This window comes from Fringilla coelebs, assembly GCF_963513975.1.
Source record: "Fringilla coelebs genome assembly, chromosome: 21".
In the NCBI taxonomy this organism is placed as follows: domain Eukaryota; kingdom Metazoa; phylum Chordata; class Aves; order Passeriformes; family Fringillidae; genus Fringilla; species Fringilla coelebs.
In genome coordinates, this window is record NC_140047.1 from 9,061,864 (window position 1) to 9,077,644 (window position 15,781).

The 15,781-nt window shown below is 49.6% G+C and overlaps 2 protein-coding genes across 2 annotated transcripts in view; one reads left to right on the forward strand and one right to left on the reverse strand.

Annotated features, from left to right (window-relative positions):
- The first annotated feature begins 1,227 nt into the window (after positions 1-1,227).
- BRD3OS (BRD3 opposite strand) lies at positions 1,228-4,725 on the forward strand. Its single transcript, XM_084219789.1, has 2 exons — positions 1,228-1,285; positions 1,526-4,725. Exon 2 carries the CDS (start codon positions 2,083-2,085, stop codon positions 2,350-2,352), a length of 270 nt encoding a protein of 89 aa, XP_084075915.1. The 5' UTR covers positions 1,228-1,285; positions 1,526-2,082; the 3' UTR covers positions 2,353-4,725.
- Positions 4,726-6,317: 1,592 nt separating this feature from the next.
- The window catches only part of BRD3 (bromodomain containing 3), a 36,267-nt gene continuing 26,803 nt past the window's right edge, over positions 6,318-15,781 (reverse strand). The window contains exons 8-12 of the mRNA XM_084219894.1: positions 15,503-15,694; positions 14,923-15,158; positions 14,122-14,414; positions 12,212-12,340; positions 6,318-11,048 (exon numbers count right to left, since the gene is read on the reverse strand). Coding sequence (XP_084076020.1) covers positions 10,933-11,048; positions 12,212-12,340; positions 14,122-14,414; positions 14,923-15,158; positions 15,503-15,694 — 966 coding nt within the window. The 3' untranslated portion in view covers positions 6,318-10,932. The remainder of the gene's footprint in view (positions 11,049-12,211; positions 12,341-14,121; positions 14,415-14,922; positions 15,159-15,502; positions 15,695-15,781) is intronic.

Below are 15,781 nucleotides of genomic sequence, written 5' to 3' on the forward strand. Positions count from 1 at the left end.
AGAGTCAGGATACTTCTGATAATAAACATTTAAACAGTGTGGTCATTCCTTTTTTTTTTTTTTTTTTTTCTTTGCTTCCCTCTTCTTTGTGTTTGGCCTAGATCTCCTGGGAACAGGGAATTGCAGCATGCCTTCCCTGTGACGGAAGCAAACCACAGCCTCTTGTTTGTGTCCCTGAAGGCTGAGAGGAACAACCAGGAGTAGCTCTGGAGTAGCTCTGGAGTAGCTCTGCTCGGATAAATGCACCGGGTCCTTCGCGGGAGATTAGATGGTGCTGCCTTCACAGCAGATAAGAAGATTGAGAGCTTAAATTTAGCATCATCAGGAAAAGAATAAGCCCTGCAGCTCTCTTCAAAACATATTTTGTGCTGTGCTGGCCAGGGGCAGGCAGGATAAGGAGAGGCACCGGGGCAGAGAGAGGAGCTCAAGGAGGGGCTGCTCCTTTCCCACTCAGCCCTCGGTGACGGTGGCAGGAGGCTGGCAGCACACAGGGGTGTCCCTGCCTGTCCTCACCCCTCACTGGGGAGCCCCAAGGGGTACAAAGGGTGCCTGCACCTTCCCAGAAAGGGAAAGTGGGCTGGAAATCCCGCGGACAGCACTTGGGAGGACTCCCCCAGTGCTCCCAGTATGGGCTTAGCGCAGCTGGACTGGGTGTCCCTTTACAACACTGCGCACCCAGAGTTGGGTGACACCCCTGGGACTCTCACACCCGTTTTGGGGGGGGGGGGCTTCACTGCCTCCCCGGACCCACAAACCCACCTTGGGGAGCCCCACTGCCATCCCCGGACCCACACATCCAAAGTGGGGAGCCCAGTCTCATATCCCAGATGCCCGCACCCACCTTGGGGAGCCCCACTGCCATCCCCGGACCCACCAACCCACCTTGGGGAGCCTCACTGCCATCCCCAGACCCGCACAACCCTCTTAGGGTACCCCACTGCCATCCCCGGACCTGCTCACCCCACTGGGGTACCCCACTGCCATCCCCGGACCACAGATCCACCTTGGGGAGCCCCAGTGCTATTCCCGGACCCACACACCCCACCGGGGTACCCCACTGCCATCCCCGGCCCCCGTACCCAAAGTGGGGCTCCCCATATCCCCCCCATACCCCCGCACCCCCGGGTACCCTCTGCCCTCCGCACGCCCCGCTCGGGCTGTGCCGCCCCCGGGCCCTCCCCGGTGCCCCCGCCCCGGCCGTGGCTCCTCCCGAGCGCATCACGGCGGGCGGAGCCTGGGCCGGGCGAGCGGAGCCGGGCCGGGCCGGGCCGGGCAGCGCAGCACGGTGGGGCCGGGGCAGCGGCCGGGGGGCGCGGGGGACGCTCGGGGGGCGGCCCGGGAAGGGCGGTGCGGGACCCGCGGCTCGGGGCGGGCGGGGCCGGGGCTGCGGGACACGGCCCCGTGCGGTGCGCGGCGCCGCTGGAAGGGTCTGGGGGCGGGCGGGAGATGGGGGGCACGGAGAGGGAGGCTGGCAGGGCGGGGACCCCCGGTGGCAGCCCGTGGGGTGACTCTCTGTGCCCCGCAGGTGCCGTCCGGAGGTGCCCGGGCCGCCCCCCCGCCCCCAGCTTGGGTACCACAAGCGCGGCCGAGCATCTTCTCCTGCATCCCTGGGCACGTGACGTGCGGGCTCCCGTCCATCCGCGGGGAGAGGCCGAGCGCGGGCCTGGGCACCGCTGACCTCCGGGCTCTGACCTCTGACAGCTTCGGGACCCGTTCTGCAGGGAATTCGGCTCCTCCGGGCCTGGCCTGTCCTGTCCCCCGCAGCCATGGAGGTGCTGCACGGACTGTCCACGCACGGCACGTGTGCGCCCTTCCCGGCATGGAGCACGCAGCAGTAGCAGCGCCGGGTGAGCTCTCACAAGTCCTGGCGGGGTTTCTAAGCAAGGCCAGGCTGCCTGCTGGGATTTTAGGGCGCTGCTCCCTCTCCTGAACGGTGCCAGCAGCTCCTGGATGCCGAGAGCCGTGCCCTGGGATGTTCTCCCTTGAGCTGCGGGCAGCAGCCATCAGCCTGGACAGACCCATCGGGGGTTGTTTGGGAGCTGTTGGGAAGGAGCTCCTGCAGGTGGAGCTCTCCTGGGGCAGATGAGTGACCCGGTGATGAACGGCAGGGTGCCCCTGCCCGAGAAAGCCCTGTCCGAGGGCTACGCCCGGCTGAGGTACAGGGACACCTCCCTGCTCATCTGGCAGCAGCAGCAGCAGAAACTGGAGTCAGCTCCCCCCAACACCTACCTGAGCCGCAGCAGGAGCATGTGGTACTCGCAGTACGGCAACGAGGCCATCCTGGTGCGGGACAAAAACAAGCTGGATGTCTCCAGGGACACGGGCCAGTCCAAGTTCTGTGCTATTATGTAATTCCTCAGAGGAATCCACACGTGGAGAGGAAGCAGAGCCGGGGGAGGTGGGTGTGCACCACCCTCTCACAGCCCTGCACAGGAAGCAGCATTGCAGGAAGGCTGGAGTTTGATTGTTTCTGTTGGGTTTTGCTGTTGACAGACTGCCATTCTGCGTGTCGCTGAGTGTGTGCAGCAAACCCAGCCTTGCTGGGGAGCTCTCAAGCCTGTTGATGCCCAGCATCTTGGCAGGGGCTGTGCTGGACCATGTGTTGCTTCTAAGTGGCTCGTGTGCCCTGAGAAACACCCGCTGGCACCTGGGCACCGTCCCCAGCCACCCTCACTGGCCAGTCCTGGAGCATTTCCAGAGCTCTGGGAATGCTGGTGGGACAGAGGCGGGCACAGATCTGTTCCCATCAAGGCTGTGGTTTGAAGAAGTTGATCTCCAAAACCATCTGGCCTTTAATTGTTCTGTTTGCCCTGTGTGTCTTTAGTTGCTGCCCTGAAGTGGTCTCTTCCAGCCGGGGAATGGAGTGGTTTACTGTGGGAACAGGGAGAGAATGTGTTGAGAATTTAATCCAAGCCTTCAAAACACCTGGTAGGAAAGGTGTGCTGGAGTTTCATGCAAAGCCAAGGGCCCTCTCCGATCCCACAGTGTGGGATCATGCAAATAACAGGAGCTTTGGAGTCAGGGGAGCTGACTCCTTTCGTGCAGATCCCCCAGTAAACCACCTGAAAGGGAGGGACAGGCCCAGGAAAGCAACAGCAGGAAACCCCTGTAAATACACACACGTCCTAAGGGACACGAGGAAACTCCTGCACAGCCCAGAGCCGCTCCTGAGATGGGCTGCAGGAGGAAAGAGGCCGCTGGAGTTTGCTTTGCATTCAAGTTTTAATGCATGCAGTAGCTTGGAAGGGTTTAACTTCTAGTTCAGGTTGGATTGTAGGTTGGGTGCATGTATTTTAAAAGTTGTGTCTGGGATTGTTACAATTAACTGGAGGGTTTTAGGAGGGAGAAGCACTGCCCTGCTTGGGCACAGAGGCTGCTGCTTTCAGGTTTAAGTTTCAGCAAGATCACGCTGAGAAACTCAGCCCAGCAAGCACCTGAATCTTTGTTAAAAACAGAACTACCACTTCCAGGGGTGTGAATTATGTACCCAGGGGTTCAGCATGGAAATTCTTCAGGGTTCTGCCCTTTCTGTCCTGCCTAGGCCATGTGTGCAAGCCAGCAGTGCCTGGGCACAGGCTTAGCTCCAGGCAAATCAGCATTTGATGTCAGCTTCAGGATGGATTATTTACCTGCCTATTATTAGGCACAGTCATTACTTCTGTTCTATTTATCTGAAACCTCCTTTGCATTTTTTCAAGCACTTTATTTTATTTATATTTTTTTTTAAATACAATGAAGAATCTCTTCCACCTCTCCCGTGTGGGTGATACGCTACAACAAACACACAGACACTCAACCTTGCTGAACTCAATGTACTGAGCAGAACACACCTGTTCTAGAGTGAAATCATAGAGGTTTGGTGTACTCAGCCCTGCTCCATAGCACTGCAAACAATAGGCAGCTCGTTGTTTTTTCAAAAGCACTATTTCTGCATGTGTTGGTGTTTGATACCTTGTGTGTGTGTGTGCTCATAGATTTAAACCTCGCTGCTTTGCAGACCTGTGCATTGCTCTGCACACAAATAACCCTCTTGCTTTTGTCAGGACTAGCTCTGCAGGAGAAACAGCCCAGTGAATAAATGTTTTTCAAGCGAGTGCAATGAGATTCACAGACCCAGCGAGGCTCGGCAGGGTGCCGGGGGAGCAGTGCCAGGGATGTGTGACCCACCTGGGCCTCCAGGTCCTGGCTGAGTGAACAGGAGATTATTTACTCCAACAGGCAGGGCCCAGAGCTCCCCTGGGAACTGCAGGTGGATTCACCTGGAGAAGCAGGAGCGAGAGGTGGGTTCCAGGCCAGCCCTGGGGAGCACGTGAACTCTGGGAGTTTAAGGAACAGCACATCCCCCAAACCAGCTGTTCATTTTCTTTTCTTATAGAAAAAGAAATCCAACACTTATTTTCTTTTTAATTTCAGTAAGGAAGATGCTTATTTTGGGTGTAATCAGTCTCTTTTTGTTAACGTGGCTGGTAAACCAAAATTCAGTTATTTTACAGAACAAGACTAAACCCGTAAGAATGTGCATAAATTCTTCCAGGATGGAGGCTGGATGTGACAGTGCAGGAAGAAGAGGATGAGTTGTCCTTCCATCTCTGTGAATGTGACTGTAGTTTTCCATTTCTGTGTGTCACTGGTCACAGCAGGCTTGTGGAGTGGCTGCTGTGGCTGTTCTGTGAGCCAGCTGTGTGGTGGTGATGCACTTGTTTCAAACACTGTTGTAGCCTCTTTGATAAAGTGCATTAAAATGATTTGAATGCAGCTTTGTGAGTGGCTGTTCTTCCCCTGCATGTCCACAGCTCTGGCACAGGTGACAGCTTTTAGCATTCCCCTTTTGGGAGGGAGGAATTCCCCCAGTTACTGGTGAGATTCCCAAGCTGCACCACTGGAGTGGGAGCTGCAGGGGAGGCTCCTCCAGCTCCCCAAGGCCAGCAGCACCTCCAGGATAAGGAAAGCTCTGGATGTCACACTGAATGAGGGAATTATTATGGAAAAGACCTCAGGAATTGTCACATCCAGCCTGGACCTGATCCCCACCTTGTCCCCAGCCCAGAGTGCCACATCCAGGCCTTCCTTGGGCACCTCCAGGAATGGGGACTCCAAACCTCCCTGGACAGCCCCTGCCAAGCCCTGGGCACCCCTTCCTCAAAGGAATTGCTCCTGCTGTCCAACCTGAACCTCCCCTGATGCAGCTTGAGGCTGTTCCCTCTTGTCCTGGCAGGAGTTCCCTGGGAAAGACCAAACCCCCCTCTCAGCCCTGGTTTATGCAGCTGTGGAGAGCAAGGAAGTCTCCCCTGAGCCTTCTTTTCCTCCAGGCTGAGCCCTCTCAGCTGCCCCTCACAGGACAGACTTTCCAGAGCCTTCCCCAGCTCTGTTCCCTTCTCTGGACTCATTCCAGCCCCTCAATGTCCCTCTGGCAGCCCCAGGATTTAAGGCACGAGCAGTGAGAGCTGAACTTGGTGTCCTGCGTGTCCTCCACCTCCTCCCAGGCTGAAGAAACAGCTCTGCTCCCTGCCCCCAGAAAAACTCACCTGCAAATGCCTCAGAAACATCCTCACTGCCTCACAGGAGACTGTTTAGGGGACAGGTTGGACAAACAGCCCCTGGAGTGTCCCTGGTACAGGAGCAGAGTGGAACAGCTCTGCTGAAGCCTTGGAGGGGCAGTGAGCAGGAACAGGGTTAGAGAAAGATTAACCCTGGGGCAGCCTGGCTGTGCTAACCCCAGCTCACACAAAGCAAACAGCAAAGCCAGCCCCAACCCTCTCTGATGACCAAAATAGATCCTGGCCCCCAGACAGCAATGCCAGGACTCTGCTAGCGCTGGCACAGCTGCTCCAGCCCCCCTGTCCAAGCTGTGCCTTCAGGTCACCCTGAGCTCACACAGCAGGTGACAAAGTCCCTCTGCTTCCTGCAGCTCCTGGTGGCTTCCAAGAAGCCAGCAGCAAACCTGGGTGAAATGTGATCTCCTTCCAGCCCAACTTACCTCAATCAGGAGCAATTCTCACAGAATTTAAGACCCTGCAGAGTGCAGGATGCTGGGGAAGAGCTCAAGCCCTTCCTTGGCTGCCCTGGGACATGGGAGCAGCTGAGTTTCTCTCAGCAAAAAAAGGGGATTTAAAGCAGTTGTACTGCAGGTGCTCAGCTGTGATTCAGACACCCCAGAGCTGCCCCACTCTGACATTCCCCAAAACAACTCCCAAATTCCTCCAGGACTCGTGGCACCAGGATTCAATACCCTGGTGTTTGGCACCTGGCACTGCCCAGTCCACGTTTGAGTGCCACACCTGGAAAAGATGAGGAGAGGGGAAAAGATGGGATCAAACTGCACACACCAAACAATTTTTCTTTTTATTATGAAAACAAAACGAATGCCCCAGGACCAGGGTCCGTGATTACCAGTAACATCAAAGATTACTTTCTAACTCTTTTTTTTAATTCTGTTTTGTTTGAGGCCAGCAATTTGCAATAAACAAGCTAAACTACTTACATTGACTCATTTCTTTTCAATAACTGACATTTACAGGAATATACTAGAAATGGCACTAAAAAGTTTTAAGAAAAAGAGTTACGGTAAATTTGCATGCACATCATACAGAAAAGTAACAATTTCTTTTCTTTTTTTTTTTAAATATTAAAAAAACCCCAAAATAACAAAACAAAAAATACAACAACAAATCTTTCTGGATTGGTTATGCCAGTATCAGGGCTGTGTTCTAAGTGGCCTGTGTCAAATCCTAGCTGGTGGTTTAATTTAATTTTTAAAAATGACGTTTTAAAAAGATATGCAAATACCATTTTCTTTACAAAATGCAGCTCGAGCAAGATAATGCTGCTGTGTGAGGAATCCTAAATTTCTCTTTACTGATGCAGAGCCTGCCCACAGTTAGCCCTAGTGGTAACTGCTCAGGGTTGAGAAGAGACTGAGAATTTAAAATCCAGTACTAAAAAGGTTGTGGTTTGTCTTTGTCATGCCCCGATCCCTTCCCCTCAGCTCCAACCCCAGCTTAAAAAAAAACATCATTCCTTTCAAAACAAGGAAAAAAACCAAAATTAAAAACTGCTCTAAAAGTCCCCAAAGCAGAGAAAGAACTAGATTAGGTAACTGCAGTCTGCTTCTACCACACAGAGAAGAGGGAAGAGAGCTCAGGGGGAACTCAGCTGTGGATTTCCACACACAGAAATGATGTTTGTGTGTGTTTGGGGGTCACCACCCTGCCAGCAGTGACACAGCCCTGAAACATCACTCCCACACTCCCAAACCCGGGGCAGGCAAGGTTCAAACCACGCCAGTACCAAAACTGCAACGATTTTGTTGTGTGGATGACACATTTGGTGTGCAGAGAGCTGAGAGACTCCTTCGGTCGCTGGGATGGGGATCTCCCTCTGGTCCCACTGAGCCACGAGACAGGCTGAGTTTACAATCAGAGAAAAGGTTCACAAAGTTTTTTAAAAGGTGCAGTAATGCTGGTTGATTGAGAAAGGTCTGGTCAGATATTTTGTCAAAACAGGAATTAGTCCGAAAAAAGCAGTTTCAATAAAACTCTGTGTGTATGCATACATATGAAATCATACTGATTTCAGTGAAGTTTCCCCTGGAAAACAAAGTTAAACTTTGTTCATTCAAGAAAAATTCTACCATAAAAATTTTAATTTTTTTTTTTTCCTTTTTTATTCTTAAGTTTAAAAATGTCCTTCAAACGTTGTGTGTTTAATCGTTTCCAAGTTATTTTGTGACATCTGGACTGACGTGTCATGCAATAAAACCCAGTTAAATAAATGCTCTGTTGCTTCAGTTCCCAACTCATTTAGGACTGCTGCTACTTACTCTGGACTGGAAACATCTTTTCTTTCCTGGAGAAACTCAGGATGTACAAGAGGCACCCCCATGGACATGGTGGGGATAAAGAGCACTACAAACAAGCTGGGAATGGAAAAAGTGTAAGGACAGCATCTGGAAGGGAGGAGTCACCAAATCCTTCCCTCAGTCATGCCAAAATGGATTTCTCCTCGCTCCATGTCGTTGGGAACAGCTCCCTTTCCGTGCAAAGTTTCCCAGTAAGTGGAAGCCCAAGTTGCAGCTGGTGGATCAGGGATGTGCAGCAGGCTGTTCCCGTTCCGGGGTGGCCATGGCAGCTTGTTTTCCTGGAAGGCCCAGGCTGGGAGGGTTCTCCAGCTCCAGCAGGGATCCTCCTGCAGCGCCGAGCCAGCCTCAGGCTGGTTCTCAACCCTCTGGCTGCAGCTGTGCCAGCTGATTCTGGTGGGGCAGCCCCTGCAGGGATGTCTGTGTGTGCCAGGGGCTGTTCCTGATGGTGCCAGGGCTGACATTCCCAGCTTTTGCCGTGGCAGTGATGCTGTCGCCTCCGGTTTGTCCTCCCCACCACAGCTCAGGGTCAAGCACGCAGGAAAAGGTCCCAGGAAGGGAAAACTGGGAGTTTGTTAATCCAAAAGCCATGGCAGTGAATTGGTTGCAATTATTCCTTAAAATATTCCTTGGTTTTGATCGTTCAAGTCGCAGGCAACAGGAGAAACACAGGTGAAACCCAACCCCGTTAAAAAGAAACCCAAGCTCTTAATTAGGTGAATATTACATTTCCTCATAGTAAATTCTGAAAATATATTACCAGGGATCTGTGTGGGGGAAGGTTTTGTAAGGGCAGAACTTAAAAAAAAATAAAATCAGAATTGAACTTCATTGTTGATGGAAAAGAAAAAACATGAATAAAAGGTGGAACTCCGTTGTTAATGGAAAAGAAAAAGAATTAATTTCAGTCAAAATCTGAACTTTTTTTTTTCAATTGCTGTGAAAGGAAATTTGGGCTGGCCTTGAGGGGCCTCCAGGACCACTCACCTGCAGGGAAAATAAAATCTGGAGCAATCTGCACCACTGGGAGAGCACAGAAGGTGAATTTTAGGGCTACCCCACAGGGGAGAGGCAGTTTTAGGGGCTGGTGCTGGAGATGGAAAGGCAGAATTTTCTGCTAAATTCTGTATTTTTTTTTCTTTACAATAAAGAGAATTTACAATAAAACTTCTGCCCCTCAGATTACAAATTGGATGTAATTATAGAATTGGTGTTTTCCTAAAATTGGATTAGAAAAGGATAAAACCCCCATTGTTCTACCAAAACAAAAAAAGAGGGGAGGAAAAAAAGACCACTGAGAAAATAAAATTGTATTGAAGTGTATGTCTCCAAAATCTGTACAAAACAGGAAAAAAGGGGGCTGGGGTGCAAAGAGGAGGAAAAAAATCTAAAAATGAACACACCAAACATGACAGAGCACCAGACACACGAGAGACTGGACTGTAGCACCTGTAGGTAGAAAGTCCAAGGTATATAAATAAAGTTGTGGATTTTTATTTGCTTTGTTGTTGTTTTGGTTCTTTTTTTAATCTGGTTCAAACCTCATTAAATTCTTCCTGTCTGCTGGCCTGCAGAACTCCAGCTTTGCTTTTGTTAGATTTTATTCTACTTTAAACGACCAATGATGTTTAATAAATAAAGTCATGGTATATACATGAAATTAGGGACACTGAAACCAGGGTGGATTGCAGTAATGCAGGTCAAAACATTAGGCTGGACTAAAAAAATAGCAAGCTTTAAAAAAATTAGCTTTTTTTTTTCCTTCTCCCTCCCCTCTTTCTTCTTTTCATTGAGGTAAAACATTTCAGTGCCTGGAACCTGAACTCTGCCTGACACAGGAGGAGCATCCCCCTTTCTAGGAGCTCACCACCAGAATGATGAGGAGAAGGGAGAAAACCAAAGCAAACTCAAAAGCAAAAAGCCCAAACACACACAAAATCCCTCTCCACTTCCCCTGCCAGCTCAGCCTCAGCTGGAGCTCAAGTGCTGCTTTATTTTAAGCCCAGTCTGAGGTGTTTGTCACGGAGAAAATGCCCAAGATGTGCCCAGTAATGGGCACATGACTTGCCCTGGTCACTGCAGGGATCACTCCAGGCTCCAGCTGACAACTTCCAGCCAAAAAAAACCTCCTGGCAATTCCATGAAAACTTTTCATAGAGAGCGTCCCATTTCCTGGAAATTATCTATTTAATGGTAAAAATAACATTGCCAAGAAACTTGAGTGTGTCCCTTGCTCCCTTCTTCCCAATGAATCCCCAGGAAAAGTGAAGCTTTTGAATGGAAAACCAAGAAATGCAACCAACTTCTATTGCTTGTGTGCTTAAAAGTTAAATTCATGCTTCAAGACCTTCCTGAACAGGTGCCTATGCCTCTACCAAGATTAAAAAAAAAGCATGTTAGCAATCCACAGTACATGAGAATTTTTTTGGATTTTTTTTTGTTGTTTTTATGTAAAAAGATGATAGCATCTGACATTTTCATCACACTGTAGACTTGGAGATTAAGAATACTAGTGCTAATAACAAATACACCAACTAGTTCAAAAGCTAACATCTTTCAGATACAGTACCATTTTACAGAGATTTCTTTAAAAAAAGATGGTTTTTACCTTGTGTGAGCCAGGCAGGCTTATTAAAAGAGAATATTCTGGGGAGAGGGAAGGGCTGGGAGGGAAATGTACTACAAACCTTGCAGATTTTTCTATTTATCTCCTGCTAAGAGCTCAAAGTTCTTCCATTTTCGACCAATTTTCTCCAGATAAATGTAAATTTTAGAGACTTTATGCAAAGGGAACTATTTGTCATAAAGTCTAGTCACACACACACACTCAAAGATCTTTGACCTATTAAAAGAGAGCCCCCTCCCCTCCCCCCCACCCAAAAAAAAAAAATAAAAATGGAGAATACCTTTTGTAACACTGAGTTAAAAAATAAAATAAAAAACAAGTCAGAGAAAAGAGAGAGGGGATAAAACCTGACCACCGTGGCCCGAGAGCAGGGGGTAAGGAGGGGAGGGGACACTGCAGAGCAGGGGCAGCAGGGGGTGTCCGTTTGGGGGGTGTGTCCCAGTGTCCCAGCTCATTCCGAGTCGCTGCTGTCCGAGCTGGAGCCGCTGGAGCTGCTGCTCCCAGACTCGGAGGAGGAGCTGCTGCTGAGCCGGGAGGGGCCTCCGGAGGGAGTGGAGCCGGATTTCTCTGCGGGAAAAGCAGGGATGGGGTCACTGACAGGAACTGCAGCACACGAGGGCTGTCCCCCCTTCGTGCCCAGTGTGACCCACGGGGTGGCAGCGCTCCTGCCCGGGCTTGGCTGAGTGATGCTGCTATCCCCAGTTGTTCTCTTTATGTTCTCTCTATTCTTTTAAATCTCTGGATAATAAGTTTTGCATCTTTAAGGCTGGTTCTGAGGGTGAAGGAGGGGAGAAAAGCAGCTTGGAGTTTGTTTTCAGACACTGCACTCACTCCTCCACATTCCTGCTGCTGGACTGTGCAGTCTGCAGACAGACAGACAGCAAGACAGAGCTCTCCTTTGCTTTTAGTTAGTTTTTAGCTAGCTGAAGCAGAGAAGTTCCCTAAACTGTAGTTTTTATTTTCTTTAGACCTGTTTAAACCTACTCTAACCTGAACACCCAGAAGAGCACCTGGAGCTCACACCTGCAGCCCACCAAGCCAAGCCTGAGCCACAGCATTTCCAACACCAAAAAGGACTGATAAGAGATAAAGTCCAGCTACAGCCCACAAAAGAGACTTTCTGAATTTATCATCTCTTTTAAGGCAGCAAAAAGCTTTATTGTTTAATAATGTTCATTTTCTGTACTAGCAGTGCTTTGCTTATTAAATAAACGGGTTTTTCCCACTTTTCTCCAAAGAAATATTTTCCTGAACCAGTTTTTAAAAAAGCTGATTATATCTACTTTTAAGAAGAACCCCTTCAAAAGTTTTCTCCCAAATTTACCCTAAACTGTGGAAGTTTGGGCTGCACAGAGGAGCTCTGCTGTGGGGCAGTGACAACTCTGAGCATAGGAAATCCCCTGGTGAAAGCTTTGTTTGCACCAGGGGAACCTTTCAGAGCATCCTGAGCTATGTGGGGGTTTGGGATTTCTTTAACCCCACGTGTCAGAAGCTCTGTGGTGTGGGCTGCACACCAGGTTGACAAAGGGAAGATCCTCTCCCAGACAGCTCCTGTTTACCACCCAGCAGTTCCCACCTGGCCAGGGACCACAGCAGCCCCACACAGCAGCTCAGTGGGAACTCCCTGAGCGCTCCTGTCACAGAGACATACCCAAGGCAGAGGTTCTGACCCTGTGACAAGGTCTGTTCACTTTTGGGGGGCTGTTTTCCCATAAAGCCAAAGCCATTACCTTTCTTTGCAGGCTTCTTGTTGTTGTTTAGCTGCCCACTGACGTCCTGTAACCGTTTTTCTAGTTCTTTCTTCTTTTCCTGAGCTAACTCTTCTTTTGACTTTGCTGCTTGCTTTTTGCCACTGGCAGCTGTGGGGGAGGAAGACAGAGTTTCTGAAAGTGCAGGGATGCAGGGGAAAAGAGTGGACATCACTATTTTACAGGGCATGTACATCTGTGTGCACACTCTGCAGTGACACTGCCAACATCCAGTGCTCACACAGCAACTACACATCCCAGAGAGAAGACAACACCTGAAGTTGCCTTGCTCATCAAATCACCACCATCCTGTAACATGCAATTTTTTTTTAAGAGAGATCTTCTGGAAAGTATTTTAGAAGATAGAAATATCCATGTAATAACCTTGTCATTACAGGTTACTTACCAGCCAGTTATATGGTCAATAATTACAGATTTGTAATTACAGAATTGTTACATGGGTTTTCTGCCCTGTAAAATAAAGTGTCCCATTAAAGGTTGTCAGGAGTAAAGCATCTGCCATTAAAACTTCGGATCCCCTCACGCAAGAATCTACTGTGGTTTATGTTGCTCTAAATAGAAAACAAAACAAACAAAGGCAAATTAAAAACCAACTGAGGCAAAGGCTGGCAGACAACAGGAATGTAACTGCATCAGGATGGAAAGGGTGAGAAGGACCAGCAACACTCACACTGCCAAGGAAAGGAAATATTCCTCCAAAGGAGGAGTAATTGAACACAGGTGTTGGCCAGGATTGGAAGCACAAGACAGGAGCCAGATATTTTGCCTGATCCAGCAAGGAAATACCTACATTTCTGTGAGCTGTTTTAAAGCAATGGTTTAAAAAAACAACAAAAAAAGAAAACTGGAAAGCACAGTCCTAGGAGGGAACACTCAGCACAGGAGCCCAGCCAGGCTCAGGCATGCCAGGCTCACAGAGTGGATATCTGAGGTTATCTGTGTTACTCTGTGCTCTGGTTCCAAAATTGAAGGATGCTTCCTGTTCCTAAGAACTCTGGAAAATCCTTTCCTGAGCTAGGCCAACAGTGAAGGACTGGGGGGGGGAATAAAGCAAAAAGAAAGGTCAGAGTCTGTGCTTTGCTTAGGCCTTCCTGAAAATCCTGAGGAAGGAATGGAGATGATCTGCAAGAGCAAGGAGTAGCTTTAGTGTCATAATCTTAAAAGCAAAACTCCCTTAACCAAGAGGGCCAGGAGCACATCAGGTAAGTGATCCCACTGCTGCCCAGCTGGAGCTAAACTCTCCAGGGGCTGCAGGAATTGGCTTTGTGGACGAGACACAAAGTCTGTCCCACACTGAACCACACACTCAGCAGCACACTGACATTCCCCCTCTGAACTGACAGAGGGTGAGGCCAATGTGGTGATCAGGACACACAGCAAGAGCAGTTTTGGGGTGAATACACAACTCAGACACACCCAGAATCCACAGGTAAGCAGGTAACCTTGTGCAAATCATTTATTGCCTTGGTGGTTTGGATCCCAGCCACGTTTTTTGTTTCCTTCCCAATTAGATGCTAAACTATTCAGGATAAGAAACTGATCCTTCCAGATGAATGCATGTAACACCTGACACAATGAGACTGAAACCTTTACAGGGCCTTCCAGAGCCTGGGTAAGTAATAAAGGCATCCCACAGGTCTTGCAGAGGAACACATTGGCTCTCCAGGTCTCTGCAGCAGGACACCATGGGAAGACAGAACAGAGAAAAACAGGAAGTTTCTGTACATTTCCTTGGGAAAAAAAGAATATCTAAAAATTCCTGCCACACATACCCAACAGGTGGATAAGAGAATCTCAATACACATGCCCTGACTCCACAGCTGAGCCCAAGAGCTGCTGGGGGGAACACGTGCCCCGGGAGGTGAACTTACAAAATGGTTTCCTTTGTTTTTTCTGTAAACAAGATTTCACGTATCTCTCCAGTTCTCGTAACGTTGTGGGCTTCAAGGTTTCAAAATCTATTTCAATCTCGTCGGGATTGGAGTCTCTGAGGGAAGGTTCTCTGGACTGGATGATGTGAACCACCCTGCCCAGCTTCTCCCCGGGCAGGCGGTTGATGTCCAGGCTGAGCTGTCGCTTCTCGTCATAGGTCATGGGCAGCCCTTCCTCCTCCTCATCCGAGTCGTAGGTTGCAGATGCCTGTTTGCCTCCTTTCTTGGGCTGCCTGGGGAGGTTGTCAAGCATGAAAACATTCATGGGGACACAGCAATGAATTCTTTTTTTTTTTCCCTGACTCCCTCGTAACAAACATCCCCACGCTCTTGGCTTTGAAGCTCTCGTCAGATGGCTGGAACAGCACCACAAGTGCTGAAAAAGTTCAGCAGCCTGAGATCAGCTGTTGTGTTCCTATTATATTTTAGCCCTGTGAAGTGTGACAATGAGCCCAAGTAGCAGCAGGGGAGCAGCCATGAAATGGCACGTTCTTGGTGGCTGCACAAAAGGCAACCCCCAAAACCTTATCTGAGAGCAATCAGGCAGGGATTCAAAGAGCTGGACAGTGAAAACACAGTGGTTCCACTGCCAGCTCCAAGTTAAAGACTCCCCGGAGTTGTCTGGGAATGGGAACAGTATTCAGCAGCAAATTAACAACTACTGAGCTACTGAGCTTCCCCAGGAATTAGGGGCAGAGCTGGAAGCTCTTGGCTCTCCCCTCAAGGCACCTTGGCTCTCACCTGTTAGCTGTGGTTGTGCTGTTCGCTTTCTTAGCTGGGGCTTTCTTCTGTTGGGCTTGTTTTGGTGGTTGAGCCACCTTGGGTTTCTTCTCCTCCTCAGCTTTGACTTTGTGCTTTTCTTTTTCCTTCTCTTTATCTTTCTTTTTCTTCTCTTTCTCCTTCTTCTCTTTTTTTTTCTTTGGTTTGTTCACTGGCGCTTGGGACAGTGCAGCCAGCTGCTCATGGACGGCTTTCAGCTGGGAGGAAACAGTGCAAAAACCATCAAGGCAAGGTAACTGCTGTCTCCACAAACCCTTCCCTCTACGTCCCAAGGTGTCAGTATATCCTAAAGCCAAAAATCAAGCAGCTCATATCATACTCTGGGATCCCAGAAGGAAGGAGAGAGCATCAGCACTGAGAAAAACCATCTTGAAGAAAACTACTGTTACATCCAACATGCACTGACTGCACAGCTGAATGCTTTTCCCCTTAGGCTGGGAACGTTTCCCTGCATGCCAGCCTAGGTGGGATTTTTCAGGACACAATTCCTGGTGCTGTGCTCTGTTCAATGCAAGGACACCCAGCTGGGATGGTGCAGTACCTGCTCCTGGAGCTCGGCCAGCCGAGTTGCCCGCTCCTCCTCGGAGTCGGAGCTGTCGGAGTCTGAGGAGCTCTCCTCGCTGCTGTGGCTGCTCTCTGTGCTTTTGCTCACCACTGGGGCAGTTGGGGGAGGTGGAGGGGGGGCCTCTGCAGGCTCATCAGGCATTTTTGCAAACCTCATCTCAAAGACATCCTGCAAAAAGGAGGAAAATTGGTGACCAAAGGAACCTCGGCCACAAACAGCTCACTCTGGTCTCGAATACATCAAAGGCAGGGTCTT

Excerpts from the sequence above, each read along its gene's own strand:
- BRD3OS (XM_084219789.1), top strand. The coding sequence starts at position 2,083 with ATGAGTGACCCGGTGATGAACGGCAGGGTGCCCCTGCCCGAGAAAGCC.